This window comes from Stegodyphus dumicola, chromosome 7 (assembly GCF_044657685.1).
Source record: "Stegodyphus dumicola isolate Sdum_Otavi_A_Nest chromosome 7, ASM4465768v1".
In the NCBI taxonomy this organism is placed as follows: Eukaryota; Metazoa; Arthropoda; class Arachnida; order Araneae; family Eresidae; genus Stegodyphus; species Stegodyphus dumicola.
In genome coordinates, this window is record NC_140774.1 from 108,110,816 (window position 1) to 108,130,595 (window position 19,780).

The 19,780-nt window shown below is 31.8% G+C and overlaps 1 protein-coding gene across 1 annotated transcript in view; it reads left to right on the forward strand.

Annotated features, from left to right (window-relative positions):
- Positions 1-19,780, forward strand: part of LOC118193372 (uncharacterized) — a 108,636-nt gene that overhangs the window by 64,999 nt on the left and 23,857 nt on the right. The window contains exons 11-14 of the mRNA XM_085820697.1: positions 4,255-4,360; positions 5,516-5,581; positions 6,395-6,499; positions 14,717-14,841. Coding sequence (XP_085676823.1) covers positions 4,255-4,360; positions 5,516-5,581; positions 6,395-6,499; positions 14,717-14,841 — 402 coding nt within the window. The remainder of the gene's footprint in view (positions 1-4,254; positions 4,361-5,515; positions 5,582-6,394; positions 6,500-14,716; positions 14,842-19,780) is intronic.

Below are 19,780 nucleotides of genomic sequence, written 5' to 3' on the forward strand. Positions count from 1 at the left end.
TGGATACACAAATGTCAAAAACAAGATTCTTTTAATGTGAAGAGCAGAAAAATCTGCACCGAACATTTTTAATTCAGTGTTTATGAAGATGATATGAAAAATCGCTTGTTTGGATAGTCACAAAAAGAAACTGTTGAAATGGAATGCTGTGCCGAAAGTAAATTATGATTACAATAATAAATCAAATGTTAATTATTGAAACAAAACTCGCAAATGAAAATGTAGATATTTCTGAATGTCCTAAGTTTAAGGATAAACAAGAATGCATTGATAATTTGAAAAACAAAATAATATCCTTAAGAAATTGTATTAAAGTATTGGAAAAGAAAAATTTTAGAATGTTTGTTCAGTGACAAAGAAGGTGAACGACATCTAAAAAGAAATTGGTATCAGAAATTAAAATCTCAAATAGCGAAATTTCGGGGGGCATAAATCAGAGAATTTGGAAAAACGTCTAAAGCCTTTTTTCTTATATAAAGACGCAGATTAATGCATTGTTGAAAAAGAAGGAAAAAATCAAGTGGACTAGTGAAGATATTTCACATTGCATTGTCATAAGAGCTCTGTCATCTTAAAGCTATGATTTTTGGAAATAAAAAAAAATTGGAATTCTTTTACCTAGTATTAGCAAATTAAAGAAATGGTGCACTAAAGTTTAGTGTAGTTCAAGAATTCAAAGTGATAGTCTTAAAAGAAGGAAAGAGGCAAATATTTGAATTCTGTAGAAAAAATGTGCATTCTCAGTTTCGACGAAATGCATATAGATTGAAAACTCTGCTAAAACAACTCTGCTCTAAACTGGACCAAGTTCTCGGTTCTTTTCAAAATGTGCATTTTATTTTAATCAGAGGTCTCATTTCGTGCTCTGCCTCAAATTACTGAGCAACCATGTTTTAGATAAAGAATTTGTTTTAAAAGATAGAACTGTTTTAAATTTTGATATTATTAAAGAAGTTTTAAATAGAGATTCAGAAGAAATCAAATTGTGTCTCAAACTAAAACCGAATTATTTAATGGTCAAGGGAAACGAGAGACAAAAAGTTGCTCCAATGAAAACATTATTTTCAAGAACTACCACAAAAGGTATACTCCTCCTCACAGGAAATCAAAAAGCATCTGACTTCTGTGAGTTAATCTATAATATCTTCAGTACCAACAAGAATAACAAGTACTTAACAAACTAATTTTATTAAGTACTTAATTAGTTATTCTTGTTGTATCCTTTGTAACTAATTACTGATTCGATTTTGTGCTAAGATTGGCATTCTAGATAAAATATAATAGTATAAAACATCAAGTAATTGGCATAAAAAGACCTGCCTCCTTTACTCACACTTTTGAAAAATTAAATAACTGTTTTAGGTACTGTGAGTAAAGCCATTTTATCAAAATTAAGGTAACAATCTTACATACATATATTTAATTGTAATATAGATGTAAGTATAAATTACAAAATTATAAAGTCAAACGTAGATTAGCAGAAATTTTGCCAGATATGTCATATATGTTTAAAACTGTGTCAATGTAAAGTTGTTTTTTTTGAGTAACTTTAAATAGCTGATATTATAGTTATGTTAGAAGCAGTATAAAAATTCTCTCAGTTAGCATGCAGATAAAGAAGTGATTTTAAATAAATGTGCATTAAATAAAAAACCTGCAAATAATAATAATAATAAAAAAAAAAAAAAAAAAAAAAAAAACCCATGGAACTTTGTGTTAAAAGAGTAGCGCATTTTGTCTATTATTTTTAAATTGAGTAAGTATTATTAAATTTTTAAATGGTTCAGTGTAAAATGCATACAGCAGTAACATTGTCTCTTCCAAATTATAGCTATCTTTTACCCACAGCTCATTTTAAACGCTGGTTCAAAAACACTAATTTCTAAGCTGTGAATTGCATTCTCCGCACTCAGTGTCATCATAACTACGTCATCACTTCTCACTTTCTGCTTCAGGGGGAAAAGGTCTATGAGCTCTCTCTTCTCTTTTAAGTCCTGACTTGAACAACTGTATTTGAATGGCAGCCACTACCTACTCTCTGACATTAAAAAACTTGTTGATGACAAAAATTCCATCCTCCTCTTTAATGTTAATCAGTCTGATAAAAAAGTCTGTTATTACATTTATTATTTATTACTAATTACACTTCAGTTCCTTTCTTATTTACAGTTAATTCCAATTTCTTTTTGTTATATATAGTTTAATTAAAATTTATTTCAAATTTACTAGAAATGTAAGTTTATGAGCAATAAACAAATATAACATTTTTTAAAAAAGAAGTTGATAGTTCTTTTTGGTAGCTCACAGTAGGATTTAAAAACGGTAGAGTAGTTCAGGAGCTTCATAAGTTTGGCGACCATTGTTTTAATTCCAGAAAATGCTGCTACCAATAGTGAAGAAAAGTGACAGGAAGGTTTCAGAAAATGAAAAAATTTCCATTGACAAGTTAGTTGAAATTGTTGACACGGCAATTACAGGACTTCAGCAATGTAACTGAACAAGAAATTATGTCTGTCTAGAAAATTAAGGAGAAAGTATTAGTACAAAAAATGAAGCAACTTTAACAAATTACACTGAAAGAAGTGTTTAATATAGTAAGCAAGTAAATATTAAGTTTTTTTTTTTTTTTATTTTTTGTAAATTTTTATACCCTTAGATTATAAATCACAATTTTATATTTTTAATTTTATAATTTCTACATGCCATCTTACTAGATTTAAACTGATGATCTAAATCTGGAAAAATCGTAAATCCAGAATCGCAGAAATCCTGATGAGTTCATATCTCGGACTTTGTACTATACTACAGTCAAAAGTCGTTAATCCGGACTCGTCGGGACTTCGGCGATTCCGGATTATCGATTTTTACGGATTATAGATCATCAGTTTAAATCACGTAAGATGGCATGCAGAAATTCTAAAATTAAAAATATGAAACCGTAATTTATGAAATAAAAAACATTTATGATCTAAAGGGTATCAAAATTTACAAAAAAAAGCTTAATATTTATTTGTTTACTTTATTAAACATTTCTTTCAATGTAAGTTGTTTAAGTTGCTTCGTTTTATGTGATAATACTTTCTCTTTAATTCTATAAACAGACATAATTTCTTGTTCAGTCAGAAGTTCCACTGTTCAAGTCCCGTTAATTGCTGTGCCGAGAATACCGACTAACTTGTCAAACGAAATTTTTTCATTTTCACTAACCTCTCTGTCACATTCTTCATGTTTTTATCCATTTTTTGCAGCAATTCCACTTTTTGTTTGTTGGACATCAAAACATACTTTCGTTTTGTAGATCCTTTGGAAGTTCCAGCATCGGAAATTCTATTTGACATAATCGAAAGTTCAAGTTTACTTTTATAAAATTGCTCTTACAGTCTGCAAAAAATAATAAGTGGGATCCAATTCAAAGGTTAAGGAACAACGCAATCATTAACATTAACTGAAATAGATAATTAGATAATTTTAGCTTACACCGTCCATTATACATTAAACGCGCAGGCGAAAACGTATTCTGCACTTGCACACACGCATATGCGCAGTAGTCAAGGTCTTAGCGCACGCGTAAAATGCCTGTGCGCATGTGCCAACGTGTCGCATGCGCAGAAAGTTTTTAGCTTTGAGGTCCGGATTATAGATCATTCCGGATTATGGTTGTCCGAATTAACGACTTTTGACTGTACTAATTATTGAACATTTTTAAAATAAAATACTTCACTCTTTTTCATGATTGATATCTTGAACAAGTGATCAATTTTTTGTGAGAAGGTTTTGTTTCTTCTTGAATGACACAATAATCTTTTGGTAGGATTATGTCATTTTGATGAGGTATGAAACTGCTAAATACATTTGCTGACTATTTAGCAATTTTTTCTGTTAGTGATGTTAACGGAAAGCACTTCTAATTCTAAAGGAATAATGTTCTAAGTGTTTGAATTCTCACCATTATGTAAAAGTCTCATCATTATAATTTTTATAGTCTCAAATCTGTAAATCCAGGATAGTACAGATCTCAGACAAATTAACAAATAGAAATTTGTTTTATTGAAGTAATTATTATGTGAAATAAAGTTTCATGAAGTGCTCATTGTGATAACTCTGCAAAATGTATTTCCATTGTCATATCCGTAAATGGTTATTTGTAGTTTTGTTGTTAATTCTGCTTCATATTTATTTATTTATTTTTTTTTTTTTTTTTTTCCTAGTGTTTTATGTTTTGTATGAGGATCTGATGGAAAATTTTTGTTCCAGGTGTGGCCAGAATTGGGCACATGTTAGTTGTGCTATATGGGTACCTGAAGTTTCATTTCTCAATTTTAAGAAAATGGAGCCAATAATAAAAGTTTCTCAGATACCTGTAAGTATAATTTTTTATACAGACATAAAAAAAAAAAAAAAAAAAAAAAAAAATCATGTATTTGAAAAGCATAACTGGTTACGTTATTGATGAATATTAAAATACTCTCATTTCATATTTGGGTAAAATATGTGTGGGGGAAAGGCAACGACCATAATTGATAACACACATTTATTACTATTTACAAATATAGATTACATTAGGATTATAATTAATGAAAATGGTATACGAGCGATCAAGCGACGTCTGCTGAAACACATGCTGACGCAATGCATACGTCACACAGTAGGATATTAGGGAATATCATGACATAACGTTTCCCACATATGTGCTTATTTACATGATATTTATAAAATTGTTTCCATTGGATGAATCATTTTTATATTCTCTTATTTCAAAATTTGCTGTAAAAACAATACAACAATACTCAGTTTCCCATGTGTAAAAGAATAAATCTTAATTGCATCTTTTCATGAAGCAGTTTCCTGTTTTTAAGGTTTCGTCTATATTCTGATAGTTTTGACTTTGCTACAGATATGTATATAAAACATTAGTCCTAAAGGAGAAATATAGAAAGTTAATTTCCATATTTTCCTTTGGTTGTGACATACTTAATTTAATTTTTTGTTTTATTACTTAAAAATATGTATCATGAATAATTCATTGTGTCATAGGAAATTTTGATAAAAATTTTAAAGTGTTGCATAGTTTTAAATAATGGACTTTAGTTTTAAATCTATTTATATTGCTGCAAGCCACTAGAGACTGTAATATTAGATGGATTTAAGTAACTTAATATGATTTTCAAGCTTAATTCTTTGCAAATTGTTTTTAAAGTTGCTTATAATTCGCTAGCATTTAGGTAAAATCATTGAGATCCATTTAGAGTACATGGTATACTGTATGTATAGTTATGTAAACAAAATCCTTACTCATGTACAGAAAGTTAAAAAATATTAGTGCATTTGTGTTAGAGGGTCTTTGATAGATAAGATATTTAATATTTTGAAAATTGCTCAAAATAAGCATGCAATAAATTATATACATTTATTTTAAGTTCATGAAATTTCAATGTAATGTAATTAATTAAAATGATAATTATAAAATTAAAGAGCTGAGAGGTATGCTTGCTCATTTTTATTCTTTTGTTTGCAGGCTAGCAGATGGGCTCTTGTGTGTTCATTATGCAAAGAAAAAACTGGAGCTTGTATTCAGTGCAGTGTAAGCAAATTTTTTATTCATATTAAAAAAAAAAAAAAAAAAAAAAAATGCAATTATCCTATGTTTCAATTTTTTTAGTTTCTATAAACTTTCAAGTATTATTTAAAACTGTAGTTTTGTATTAAAATACTTTTATTTTGTATATATATATATATATTTGTCTTTTGACCGTACATAAAAAAGGTTAAATTTGAAATTGGATCAATAGATTTTTGGGTAATGATGTTATATGGGATCTACCATTTTAAGTTATTTAATTTATTAGATGGCCCTCCTGAAACAGTTTTGAAATATGAAAATAAGTGCAAATAATTAAGGATATTTTAATGATTTTATTAATTAATTTGAAAACCTATTAAAATTTTAATTGCACTAAATTTGAATTCCTTCCAGTTTTACAAAATAAAAACAGCAGTGTCCTTTAAAAAGACCCATTTTTATGAATCATTCACCAAATACATTACAAATGCACAGCATGGCCCAAAAAATAATTATCAATTTTATTGCCTTATAAAAAAACATTAAAACAACAATTAATTGTAGTGGCACTATCTAAAAAGTGAAATAAATGCAGTATGTAGCATATTACATTATTACTGATTTTTGCGAGCATTGTTCTATTTTTGTCTAGATTTCAGAAATTATCTTATAATATAGCTTTATAATTCTCAATAAATAATCAACTATTAGGTTAAAAGTTCATTTCGTGCTAAAATTCCACAAGTATTTTTAATATGATTTTGCTTCTAGTTTAGTATTTGATTTTTTGCATTTAATTGCATTATTTTTATTAATTTATGTTATTATTTTCAGGAAAAAACTTGTAAAACTGCTTTTCATGTAACATGTGCTTTTAAAGAGGGACTGCAGATGAGAGCATCTGTGAAAAACACAGATACTGATGATGATAGTTTAAAAGTGAGCACATTATTCATATGTTGAAAAAATTATGCCACAAAAATAGCTGATAGCTTAATTTTAAAGATTATTTGTGTAATTTTGAATTTCAAGTTTGTTGACTGTAAAACTTAATTTGTAGTAATAAAGTAATTTTATCAGTTTTTAATGTAAAATATGTATAAATATATATTAAAAATTTAAACTACTTCTCTATTTTTGTTGCTCATGCAGCTGCAACAGAGTTGGATAGCATTCTGATTTGAATCATAGATAGTATTCTAATCTGAATAGTTTTCTTAAATACAAACTAAATGTTCATGCAGAGCTTAGAAATCTTGTAAGTTTGTAGTAATTTCCGCTGCTCATTGCTGACTTCCTTCATATGCCAACCATAAAAAATAAAGAAATATAAACATACATAATATGACCAGGGGCAACTATAACCAGGGGGAATAACCAGGGGCAAAACTATTTATGTCCATTGACAAAAGTTTTGAGAAAAATTAATTTTTATTTTGTGTAATGATACAAAGAATATATTGTAATAAAATTGTATAAAAATTTATGATAAACTTTCAACCTTTATTTACCAAAATTTGTTTTATAAACTATATGTATTCAAAATAGGGAAGTTTTTTTTTAAGTAACTAAAATTATTTTTCCCAGTTTCTTTTGTCAATCTTAGAAATACAAATTTTCTCTGTTGTAACGGGCTGTTTCTCAGATGAAGTTCTTTTCTGTCATTTTATTTTTCAGGTCTTGAATCAGTCTCTCTTTTTCTTGTCCTTCAACAAGTTTTTCTGATTTTTTTTAGCAAACATATAAATCTTTATTTTGAATGTATCACGAAAACTGCACTTATCCTTATTTGGATAAATGAATCTTATACGGTACAAAGTCCGTAATTTGGACTCGTCGGTACTTCGGTGATTCCGGATTAGGGTTTTTTCTGGATTATAGATCATCAATTTCAATCTGGTAAGATGGCATGCAGAAATTATACAATTAAAAATATGAAACCGTAATTTATAAAATAAAGAGCAATTATGATCTAAAGGGTATCAAAATTTACAAAAAAAAAGCTTAATAATTATTTGTTTACTTTATTAAACATTTCTTTCAATGTAAGTTGTTTAAGTTGCTTCGTTTTTTTGTGCTAATACTTTCTCTTTAATTCTATGAACAGACATAATTTCTTGTTCATTTGCAAAGTTCCAGTGTTCGTCCTGTAATTGCTGTGTGGAGAATACCGACTAATTTGTCAATCAAAATTTTTTCATTTTCAATAACCTCTGTGTCACTTTCTTCACTATCGGAAACGGTATTTTGTGGATCTAAAACCATACTACAGATTTCGCCGTCCGTTAATTGATTAATGATTGGAGCATTGTCGTCGCAATGAAAAAACTTCTGTTATATCATCTACATTTATTACTCATTCTCCATATTTCTTTACAAAATCCAATAGCTGGAAAATTTCACCTTTAGTTTGCGATGTCCAAAAACCTTAATTCGCGGCTATCATCGTCATCGTCCTCACCATGAAATATGGTAGCTGGCCATAAATTATGCCAAGCATTTTTTAACGTATCTGGAGACACATCCTCCCAACGCACATGTATAAATGCATTACAAGCATGTGTAAAGCATACAAAAAAAGAAGTTTGTGACTTTGAGGTTCGGATTATAGATCATTCCGGATTATGGACTTTGTACTTTAACTTTTTGTAACTTTTTGTAATTAAACTTTGAATTATGTATTGTATTAAACTTTGAATTAAAAATATCTCTGAATTTATGAGACAATACTGCATTGTTCAGATTGTTTGTTTTGTACATGTTATGTAATTTTGTGTTGTTCAGCACTTCGTACTGATATATTTCTTACTCTTTTTAAGAAATAATGAGACTTTTTCCTTTTGAGGGAGCTGATAAATTTGATTATTTTAGAAGTGGTTTTTCTAAGGAATTGCATGTTTTCAGCTTCTGTGTTTTCATTTGCACTCTACCAGTGCTTTTTTTGTCAACAGCCAAAATTTCACTTTTTTTTTAACCTGACTTTTTGTAACGTTGTGGATTTATATAAACTGGCACATTATTGCATTGTCGATCTTGGAAACAACTGCCCTCGATAAGTTGTGTGGGAAAATCCATTATTTCCCAAATGAGAGTGTTGGTGCTTTACAAGCAAAAACATTGTAAGTCTGGCTAGATAATAATTTCGGTTATGAAATAAAAGCTTTGAGAATTCATTGTTTTTCACTATCACAAATCAAAGAAATACACTGAAACCATTTGTGCTTAACAATCAGGTCCTAACTTGTGTGGTTGATCTTAAAATTTTCGTAGAATCGCAGATTCTCTCTGTTTTCCTCCTCTCCTTGGTAGAAAATTCAGCCAGTGAATCAAAGCCTCATTGGAGTCTGTACTTTCCATGTTCACAAGTGCTAGTGAAGAATTAATTGGATGAAACCAACAACGATAGGAAAGAGCAAACATGAATAAGCTTGATAAAAGAAGTTTAATGTACATGCTTCTTCTCTTGATGTGTGGACAAAAATAAATTGTTTTTCCTCAGTACACAAAATCTTTCCTCATGTACAGTTATTGCTCGCTAGATGATATTATTACTTTAGTTTTCACGAAAAAGGGTCCTCAGGTCTTCATGTATTTATGATTCTGGACCCTTATATGTCCTTGTTTCTGACATAGTGCATTTGGAAGGAAAGCTGTATAAAAGTTAATTGAGTGTATAAATTTTTTATTGACCACCTTGATACAAACTGATGCATTCATTCTGATGATTCATCATTTCAATCAGCTAATCCAGGAATTGGATTGAGATATAGAAAATATAATGGCCATCACATCAATTTAATAGATGTGTGTTCAAGGTAATAGTCTAAAATTTCTTCCACTGTAAATGATAATTTTCATCTAGCTGAGAAAAATTTCAGTTAATTAAGCCAGTATAAAATTTTGCACGCAGCTATCAGGGCCTAATTTAAATGCCTTTCTACTGTCACAGTTCTGCTTGTTAGTACATGCAGTTTGGGTATGCCATAAATGATATATTGAATCCACACCCTTGCACTTGTACAGGTGTTCAATGGTATTACTGAAGTAATTATGTATTTCTTTTTCTTTTTATTCCCTCACATGTTTACGAAATGTAGAGTAAACTTGATTCTTCTGGGAAGAATTTTTTGTCCCACGTATGGTATCGCTTTTGTTGTATTATCTGTGGGTATGAATGTCAAAGAAACAGAATATTTTGTTCCCATGCATATGTACTTTTCATGTGTAACTTTCAAGTTACAATATGTTTGGTATCACACTTCATATAGCTGTGGTAAAAAATTAGGGTTTGCTTTTGCTTGGCCGTTGTATTTGTCCATTAATGCAATAAACTCTTACTGAATGGGGGGGGGGGTACATCAAAGTGAAAAATGGGAATTGAATACTAATTAAAAAGTTTTTTATTACTGCTTAATAAATATGTAATGCTTTTTTTTATTGGTGATTTCTGCTTGAGACAATAAATAACACAACTTTTTAAAAATTTTGCAGAGTTTTTCAATGCTTTACATAAAGTGTCTTCTTTTCTGTTTGATTGAATCTCCATTGCAAAATCAGGCAGTTCATGTGCCTTTTCTAACAATTCATTTAAGGTGCTTCAACTTCATTATCACTACTTTCCACTGGCAGCTGGTGATGTTTTCATGTTGTCCCGTCAATTGTTTCACAACAGCAGGCAATCATTATTGCGGATTTCTAAAGGACACTGCCATCCATAATTGATGCTAAATCGCATTGCTGGGCTGGTGTGATTAAGATCATCCAAGTCTTCATTTTCCATTTCTTAATTAATTCTTTGACTTCTTCTATACCTGAAACCCCTTTGCTACCAATTATTTTTGCAATTTGTATCATTTTTTGGCTTTATTTTCAGTCAATGAAAATATGTTAAAATTGTTGATAACTTGTGGTGAAAACTAATGCCAGCAAGCATTCAGTGTTGATCAATAAATGCTGAACCATGTATGAACAAAATTCTAGTGTTTGACGAATCAAATGAAAACAATTAAGATATCCCATATAAGTGAAATCCTGTTCAGCAAATCCACGTTCAGTAATGGTTTACTGCACTACATATTTGTTATTAGGTTAAATCTTTAGGAAACAGAAGTATTTGTATGATAGTTAAATTGTTTTCTGTTACAGCGACAAATTATGGAGTGATCCACAGAAAAGAAATTCATCATTTCTGTTAGTATTACTAAGTTTTAGTCTATCCAGTAGCACTTCATTATTGGAATTTTTCAAGATAGTTACTCTAAGCCATGATAACCAACTCTTTATTCAAACTCAAATTTTTACAATTATTATTTTTAGGCATTTAAATTTTGGGTGCAAATGAATCATTTTCTTTTGCTTCCTGTACACAAAGTGTTACTTGTCATATGAGTTGATATATGCCTGCAATACATGTGATGGTAAACTATATGTGGTAAAATCCATAGGTGTATGAAAATATTGTTTTTAGTTCTTAACTTTTGAAGACTAGTGCATTTTTTATTATCATTTTATGTTTTGTTGGAAATAAATAAAACATACTAGCACTTGTCCTGATATTTGTTATTGACTGCATATTTAAAATCCATATTTCTATAATCCAAGTAAATTCCTTGAAAGTTTTTATCTATTTAGGCCTGTGATTTTGTTTCCTTATATTTAAAGTGGTCTCTCAACCAAGAAAATTCATTGTTATTTATATATGCAGTTTCTTCAGAGCATTTATCATATTCAAATACTTCAGTTCTTGCAGATACACTGGTGTGCAAAAATTCATGACAAAGTTGAAAAATTAGCTTATCAGTGGAATGAAGAGGCAGAGCAGACTGAAAGACTAATCAGAAGATTGACTAGGGTCAAGTATATTAGCATATATGCCACTAGATGTAATGAGGGAGTGTTGAAGGAGTGTAAAGATCACTGGAGGTGTGAATGTTCCCATTTTGGGGAAGCTATTGCACTGCATATGTCAGTTTAAACGAGGTCAATTTGCTGCATCAGTGTGAAATGTTGAAGATTAAATCTATTAGATGACATCTGAATGCTTTTACCTGAGATCGAATCATTGGAAAGATTGAGGAAGGTCGAAGTGTGGCTGTGGAGTTTGAGATTGCTCACATTGTTTCATGACTTTGGAGAGCATTTCAAACTACAAGAACAGCTGTCTGACAGTTCAGCAATGGTCGTTCACGAGCAACCACAGCAACGGGCGACCGGTATATTGCCATACAGGCAAGAAGAAACATTCAGCAAATAAAGAAGAAATCTCAAGACACAAGGAACATTGGATGACCGATATTTCGTTTTACCATGGCCAGGAGGCTGCACAATGACCTGTACAGCGTATAACCACAGAAAACGCCTACTCATCGGAGAAGACGTTTTCTGTGGTGCAGGGTCACCAGAATTGGACAGATGACTAATGGGGTCAAGTACTCTTTATGGATGAGAGCAGATTTAGTCTGAGATCGGTATATTGCCGAATAGGTAAGAAGAAACATTCAGCACACAGTGAGAGAAATCTCAAGACACAAGGAACATTGGATGACAGATATTTCGTTTTACCATGGCCAGGAGGCTGCACAATGGTGGTCTGTTTGCACAATGACCTGTACAGTGTATACCACAGAAAATGCTGCTCATCGGAGAAGGCGTTTTCTGTGCTGCAGGGAACACCAGAATTAGACAGATGATTAATGGGGTCAAGTACTCTTTATGGATGAGAGCAGATTTAGTCCGAGTTGCAATTCTAGAAGTATACACATCTTGAGAGAGTGGGTAACATGCAATAACCCCTTCAACATCATCAAAAGGGATCGGTTTGGAGGTCACGGAGTTCTCTTTTAGGGAGGCATAATGCTTGGTAACCGTACCAACCTTCACATTTTCCAAGGAGGTTCAGTCACAGGGAACTGCTATTGTAACAAGGTTCTCCTTCCTTACATGCATCTTTTCAGAGGGGCTTTAGGTCCTCAGTTTCTGCTCATGGGCGACAGTGCTCCACCTCATCGCGCAGTTGCTGTTGAAGAAATGTTGGAGAAGGAGGATATTGAACATATGAATTGACCAGCAATGTCTCTGGATTTAAATCCCATTGAGCAGTAGAGAAAAATATATGAAACTTTGTAGGGAGACGAATGTCAGCACGTAACTTATCGCCAGTAACGATTCCGGAGCTGCGACTGATGCTACAAGAGGAATGGGCAACAATGCCTCAAGAACTCATTAACAACATCATATTCAGCATGGACAAATTATATGAAACCTGCACAACAGTCAGGGGAGATCATATCCTTTACTAAAAGGCTGGATGTTTCTTGCTGGACACCTGTCACATGGATGTTTTGGCCTTCTGTTGCATTGTGCTCCATGCCACTTTATAATTAAAATTCCTTTCTTTTCCTCTTTTTTTTTTTTTTTTTTTTTTAGAAGTTTTGCTTACATTACCCATGTTCTTACATCTTAGGGATCTTATGGTATTATTTTTGTTGATCTGGAAAGCTTTTGTACAATGTTATATTGAAAAAACTGTCTCGTCCTTAATTTTTGCACACCAACATATATTTCTTTTGATTTCACTACAAAACCTTTAAGTTTGCTGTAAAGATATATATTTTGCCTTTTTAAGATCTGGCATTGTTAAAAGTACTGAGGAAATATGCAGCAAAAAAATTTGTTTTATGAGATTGAAAGTTATAAGAGGCAAGCAATGTGAGTTTGAGATATGTTTATTAGTGAATGATCATTAGCATCTTAAAAAGAGTTAACAACTTTTTAGCTGAAGGATTAATTATAATTTCAAACAAATAATTAACAAAGTAAGTCTTAAATTCCATATTCTGAAATGAGCATTTTTTGACAAATTAGAAAATTAATTTAACTAGTATTCATGTTAATTTTTTAAAATTTCTTTCTTGGCATTCTGTGATTGGTAGATGTGATGATATATCTTGAATGATTATTGGAGGAAAAAAAGAGTAAAATTATTCTTAGGTTGGGATTGTTAATCTAATTTTAATTTTGAATGTGGAGTGAGATATTTATGTGATTTTAATATTTAAAGGAATTTATGATAGGTAATTTCCGATATTCATATCCTTCTAATTAAATGTAAAAATTAAGTAATTAAAGTTTTCATAATATTTTAGGAAATTATATGCAATAACAGTCCTCTAACCAGGATATATTTCTCATGTGTCTATTACTTCAATATTTTTTAATTTTTCTCTCATTTTTCTAAAACGTGTCCTTTTACAATGCAATTGTTAAATTTATAAATTAAATCAGAAATGCTGCTAGAAAGGTAAGAGTTTTAGGAAATTATATGCAGTGAAAGTAATTATATAAACTATAGTTATATCAGTCTATTACTGTTTTATAATTACAATTTTGATTCCTGGCTACATAATATACAAGTAGCTGCAAATGTGATTTCCTTCAAGCATAAGCAAATACTTCTGAGTTTGAAGGTATTTAAAAAACTGTGTAGGTATTATATATTTTTGTTGTTGACATTCAGTTGTGGAATGAACTCTTAATTTTAATAAAAAAGGACAACATAGGAAGGTAATAGTTAGCACCTATAAATATTATTGTTTAGATGTAGAGTGCAGTTAAATTTTGAGGTGTTGTTAAATGTATAAAAATAAGAATACAGTATTGCGTACTGTTTGTTAAGTAGAATGAAGCTAATTTATTTTGTATTCTGTAGGTACTGTCTGACCACGGCAGTAGCGACATTGAGCTTAAATGCGCTAACCAAGCAGCATGGTTTACCAAACAGAATGGATGGGTTTGTTCTGTAAGGCAGCATCTTTATTATTATTTTATTTCCCATTATAATTCTTTATGATTTAACATCAAAACAAATTGTTTGGTAGCAGTTGCATAAAGGTAGGAGTAACAGTATCGCTACACATCTCCTTAAATCAAACCATAAAAGCATGTTATTTAATCCTCTGGATGCATTTTTTTTTACTTGACAGTCATGTTAGAAGGTGTGAATGTTTTGCGATATTGCTAAAGAGGCTTGCGCTATCCGTGGTCGAACAGTATTTTCATTCTTACTGGTATGCTTATTCCACAGAGACTTTTACTTACTTTTACTAATTTTTTTTTTTTTTTTTTTTTTTTTTTTTTTTTTTTTTTATTCTTATTTAGGCATTTTGCAAAAAGCATAGCAAGCAGAAACGCACTATTTTCTCTGATTCTGAAGATGATGAGGATGCAGTTAATGCAAAAGAAACGCTAACCAGTGAAGAGAGGGCCAATCTCAGACAGGAAAAGTATTAATCTGATTTTCATTTATTTATAAATAAATCACTCTCCTAAATGCAAGTATAAAGGTTCTTAAATGTGATTTCATTTGTGCAGTAAAGTGCATGTAATTACATTTAAAATTAATTAATTTGTAATTGCAATTTCTGGGGAGAAGTTCCTGTGCTTTTGTTGTTTAGCGTATACTTAATCCAATTGTAAATTAGTTTTTCTCATATGAAGGTTGAAGAAGATGGATGATAAATAAAAGATAATTTAAACTTTTTTTAATATATATTTTATATAGTAATCATTTAAGTAATCTGTCAAGCCTCGCGCTCGTTCAAACACGAGGTGGGTTCTTCTGTGTAAACTTACCATAGTGGGAAAATAACACTTGTCCGCTTTGACATTTTCTTCACTAATTTATTACACAAACTGCACTATTGATACACCATACAACGAATACACTGTAAAATAAACTATATACAATATATATATACAAGGCGCGCAAAAGAAATTAAAACATATTTCTTTTCTCTACGTTCTCACACGGCATGCTCGCCGGTCCAACTCCCAGTGCCCTCTCCATCCAGTCTTTCTTCCCCCCCACCAGCCTGTGTCGACCGGTTTTTCCGGGGTAAGTCACTTCCGTTCGTCTTTCATCAGGGGAAGGAACTTCACACCTCCCCTCTGGTTTGTAAATATTTACGACTGAGTCGAAAAATTTGAAACCGATATTATTTTGGCACTTACCAGGTAGTCCCTCTTTTCCGGGACACAGCACAAGGAATCACAGTAAAATCAGAGAGCAAAAAAAAAGGGTCATGCTACAGTTATAAACACTAACACAAAAAAGAACACTTAAAACACATAAACATAAAAACTGCACATGTCCAAATTTCTACAGCGATACAAACAAAACATTGCAATATCAACTCACTGACACTTCTTTAAGGAATAATTCGTTTACTAATATACCCTAATAACACAATCTTTTCTAGAGTAACCACAATAATACAAAAAAAAAATAATAATAAATGAAAATTACAATATCTATATACTTTTTGCCATACTAGCATTGAGCATTATCCTTCCTAGTGTTACAATAATAAACAAACACACACAAAAATATATATATATATGATACCAACATTAGTTTCTTTTTTTTTCAATTTAGTTCAGATTATTGGCCACTTATACATTCGTGAGGGATCCTCGACATGTCATGCCTCGCGCTTTTCAGCGAAATACATTTCGCTTGCTCCTGTCTAAAACGTTGAGTTTGCGATAAGGGTGGGTTATCAGCTGACACTTGCTCACTGCCTCCCACTTCTACTTCCCCCTCATCTTTACTCCTTACCAACGGTGTAGTACGAGCTATTTCCGCTTCACCTTCGACCTCGTGACTGGCTTTTTCTGTCGATTCCTTTCCGTCCAAGTTACTCGATACCTGACCAACTCCCAATACTAGTTTTTCTTCCTTATCTTCTCCCCAATAAATATTTCCTTGTTCCCTGAGAAGTCTAAAATCTCGAGGTGTCACCAGCGCTTCCTCGTTCAAATTATGCACTACTGCTGCATGAACGTTTACATAAGGCTGTACCTCCTCTTCTCCTGACCAGATGCTGATAGGTACTGTAACTAATCGGGCTTCTACCTGGGGTCCCACGGCGGGTTGTAACCATATCTTCCCTCCAGACTCCAAATATTTCTGTGGAACTACCGATTTCCGGATTACAGTAACTTCTGCTCCGCTATCAATCACTCCTTTGAATCTAGCGTTGCCTATCTGCAGTTCTATCCTAGGTAATTCCCCACTTGCCCTAGTTAACGGAATTTCTTCTGCATAGTTAGCTAACTTCAACCCTACGCATGTTTTATTTAATCCTTTTGCTTCCACCTCATCCGTATCCTCTTTTTCGCTTCCTCTCTTGGGTTTCGCTATCAGGTTTATCGCTGGACAAAAACATTTTATGTGTCCTTCACCCTGACACTGAAAACATTTTAGAACTTTCTTATTTGCCTGCATCATTCCTTGAGGTTCTAAAGTTTTTGCCCCTTTGTACTTCTCCTTATCAACCCTGTAATCAGAACTGAAATTCCCCTTACTCTTATTTGGTCGTCCTAATTTTTCCCCTTGTCTTATCGGTTCCTGTTTTGGTCCCACTTTATTTACTTCCTGAGCACTCGTATTGTAATTTCTAGGCATTGCTGCAACGTAATTATCCAAATCATTTGCAAGCTCTGACGGAGATAACCAGTTTTCTACCTCTTTTAACAGTATATGCGCCTTAACATTTGCGGGTAATTGATCTTTTACTTGATCGACAATCAATAGTTCTCTTAATTTATCAAAAGTCTTAACTTTTCTGGATTCTAAGTAGAAATCAAGTGCTGCCTCAACCCTCGCTATGTGCTGAGTATACGTTTCCTCATATCTTTTTACACATTTTTCTAAATTCTTTTTATGTTGCAATGGGGTAATCTGGAATTCTTTTAATACTGTATCTTTAATCTTAATATAATTATCCAAATCCCTTTCACCCAGAGTTGAAATCAAACTTTTAACTTTAGTTTTTAAACTCTGCAAAATAATTTTCCCCTTATGTTCTTCAGGAATTTTATAGAGATTAAACATCATTTCCGCATGATGGAAAAAGAACGGCCATTCCTCAGCTTTAGATGGCGGGTCAATCATAACTCCTTTCATTATTTTTAAATGTTTCAAGAAATCATTTCCCTTGCTTTCAGCATCTGAAACCCCTTCATCCTCTGAACCCGATTTATTTCCTCCTTTATCTATTTTTCTACTCTGAATTTCTAATTCTTTAATTTTTATCTCGTGTTCTCTCTCTAATTGTCTTTCCCGAAATTCCATCTCTTTTAATCGGTCTTTAGCTGCATCTGCCTCTAACTTACACTTTTCTAGCTGCAGCTCCATTTCCTTTAACTTAATTTGAGCCTGCATGTTCTTAATAATTTCATCAGATTCTTCTGACACCCTATTTCTCCTTTTAGGACCCATATTAACTTCTGGTATTTCTTTTCACAGCTTTACAACACATAAATAACACTTAATTTTACAGGCAAACATACATATTTCACTACTACTGAATACTACCATTATTCATTTAGCAAACATTATCATTAGTGAACACAATCATGAATACCTTTCTCATATTACTATTAACATATATTTCACCATATATTGTTAACACATAAATACCAAAAATTATATTAGCTTTTGAATTAGTACAAAAAAATAGTTCTGAATACTTTGGCCTTACGCCGTAATACCTTATATATTCTGGAAATGAAACAAACATTTACTTATTGTTCTCAAATCATTAAACTAATTAATTTTTAATCAACCTATTAACTTTAATGACTAAAACATTTTGCCAAAACACGGCAACAACAAAAATAGATAATTTCTACCTTAATTAGTAACATGAGCACACCATTAAATGTTTCGAAATTACTGCTGACATATTTTTGAATTATTTTAACATTCATTTAGCATACATTATCTCCTTAATAACAAAATTAATCATAATTCCTTATTTGCATATAAAATATACTTTCTAAGTGTCTACTGGCTTTAACGCCTGGCATTCTCATCATGTTATTAACCGACATTAACACAATTTTAATTTTCTCCGTTACTATAGTAATTATAGGGAGGAAGCTCTCTTCATTTATATATTGTGCTTCCCAAGAAATTAAGAGGGACTTACCTTTGATCCCGATAGTAGAAAATGACGAGTTGTGCTCAATTCTGTACAATTTCCTCATCGCGCTGCATAACACTTCACTTAATAATATCACCACGGTAATACTGATGATCACTTTTACCATCCACTGTTTCAACACTGCACGAACATTTCATTTAATAATATCACCACGGTAATACGGATGATCACTTTTACCAGCCACTGTTTCAACACTGCACGAACATTTCACTTAATAATATCACCACGGTAATACTGATGATCACTTTTCACACGATGAGGTTTCAAACACCCTTTCGTTTATTTGCACGTGTAGGCTTACACATGCCACTCTCCGTCTTTCATGACCATCTTTTGTCATCTTCCTTGCTTTCGTGACTTATTTCCTTCATTTAAACCATGTTCACTCAAATCACTTTTTACGATCTTACTTCCTTCGTATTTTTGGTGATTTCTTTTTTCCCACTATCCTGTCGACTGCGACATTTGTCAAGCCTCGCGCTCGTTCAAACACGAGGTGGGTTCTTCTGTGTAAACTTACCTTACTTAGTGGGAACTTACTTAGTGGGAAAATAACACTTGTCCGCTTTGACATTTTCTTCACTAATTTATTACACAAACTGCACTATTGATACACCATACAACGAATACACTGTAAAATAAACTATATACAATATATATATACAAGGCGCGCAAAAGAAATTAAAACATATTTCTTTTCTCTACGTTCTCACACGGCATGCTCGCCGGTCCAACTCCCAGTGCCCTCTCCGTCCAGTCTTTCTTCCCCCCCACCAGCCTGTGTCGACCGGTTTTTCCGGGGTAAGTCACTTCCGTTCGTCTTTCATCAGGGGAAGGAACTTCACATAATCCTTGAAATATCTATATCAGTTATGAAACTAGTTGAGTTATTTAGAAAGTTTTAGACTGGCTGTATTTCTCTTTCTTGATATTAAATGTATTAACCCTATTCTGAGTTTCATGAATGTTATAAATGTGTCTGAACTTGCATCTTTATAGCCATAGTCTTTCACTTTTAGTGAAAATGACTAAATATATCTTCTTATGAAGAAATTGGAGAAGACATCTGTACAAATATATGATTTATGTTATGTTCATTGAATGTTATAGTTCGCATATTGGGGCAAAATCAATCAATCATGCTTTCATTTTTTAATGATGGAGGTACTTTAAAGAGGGTAATGTACTGTGATTGATAAAGCATATTCTGGCA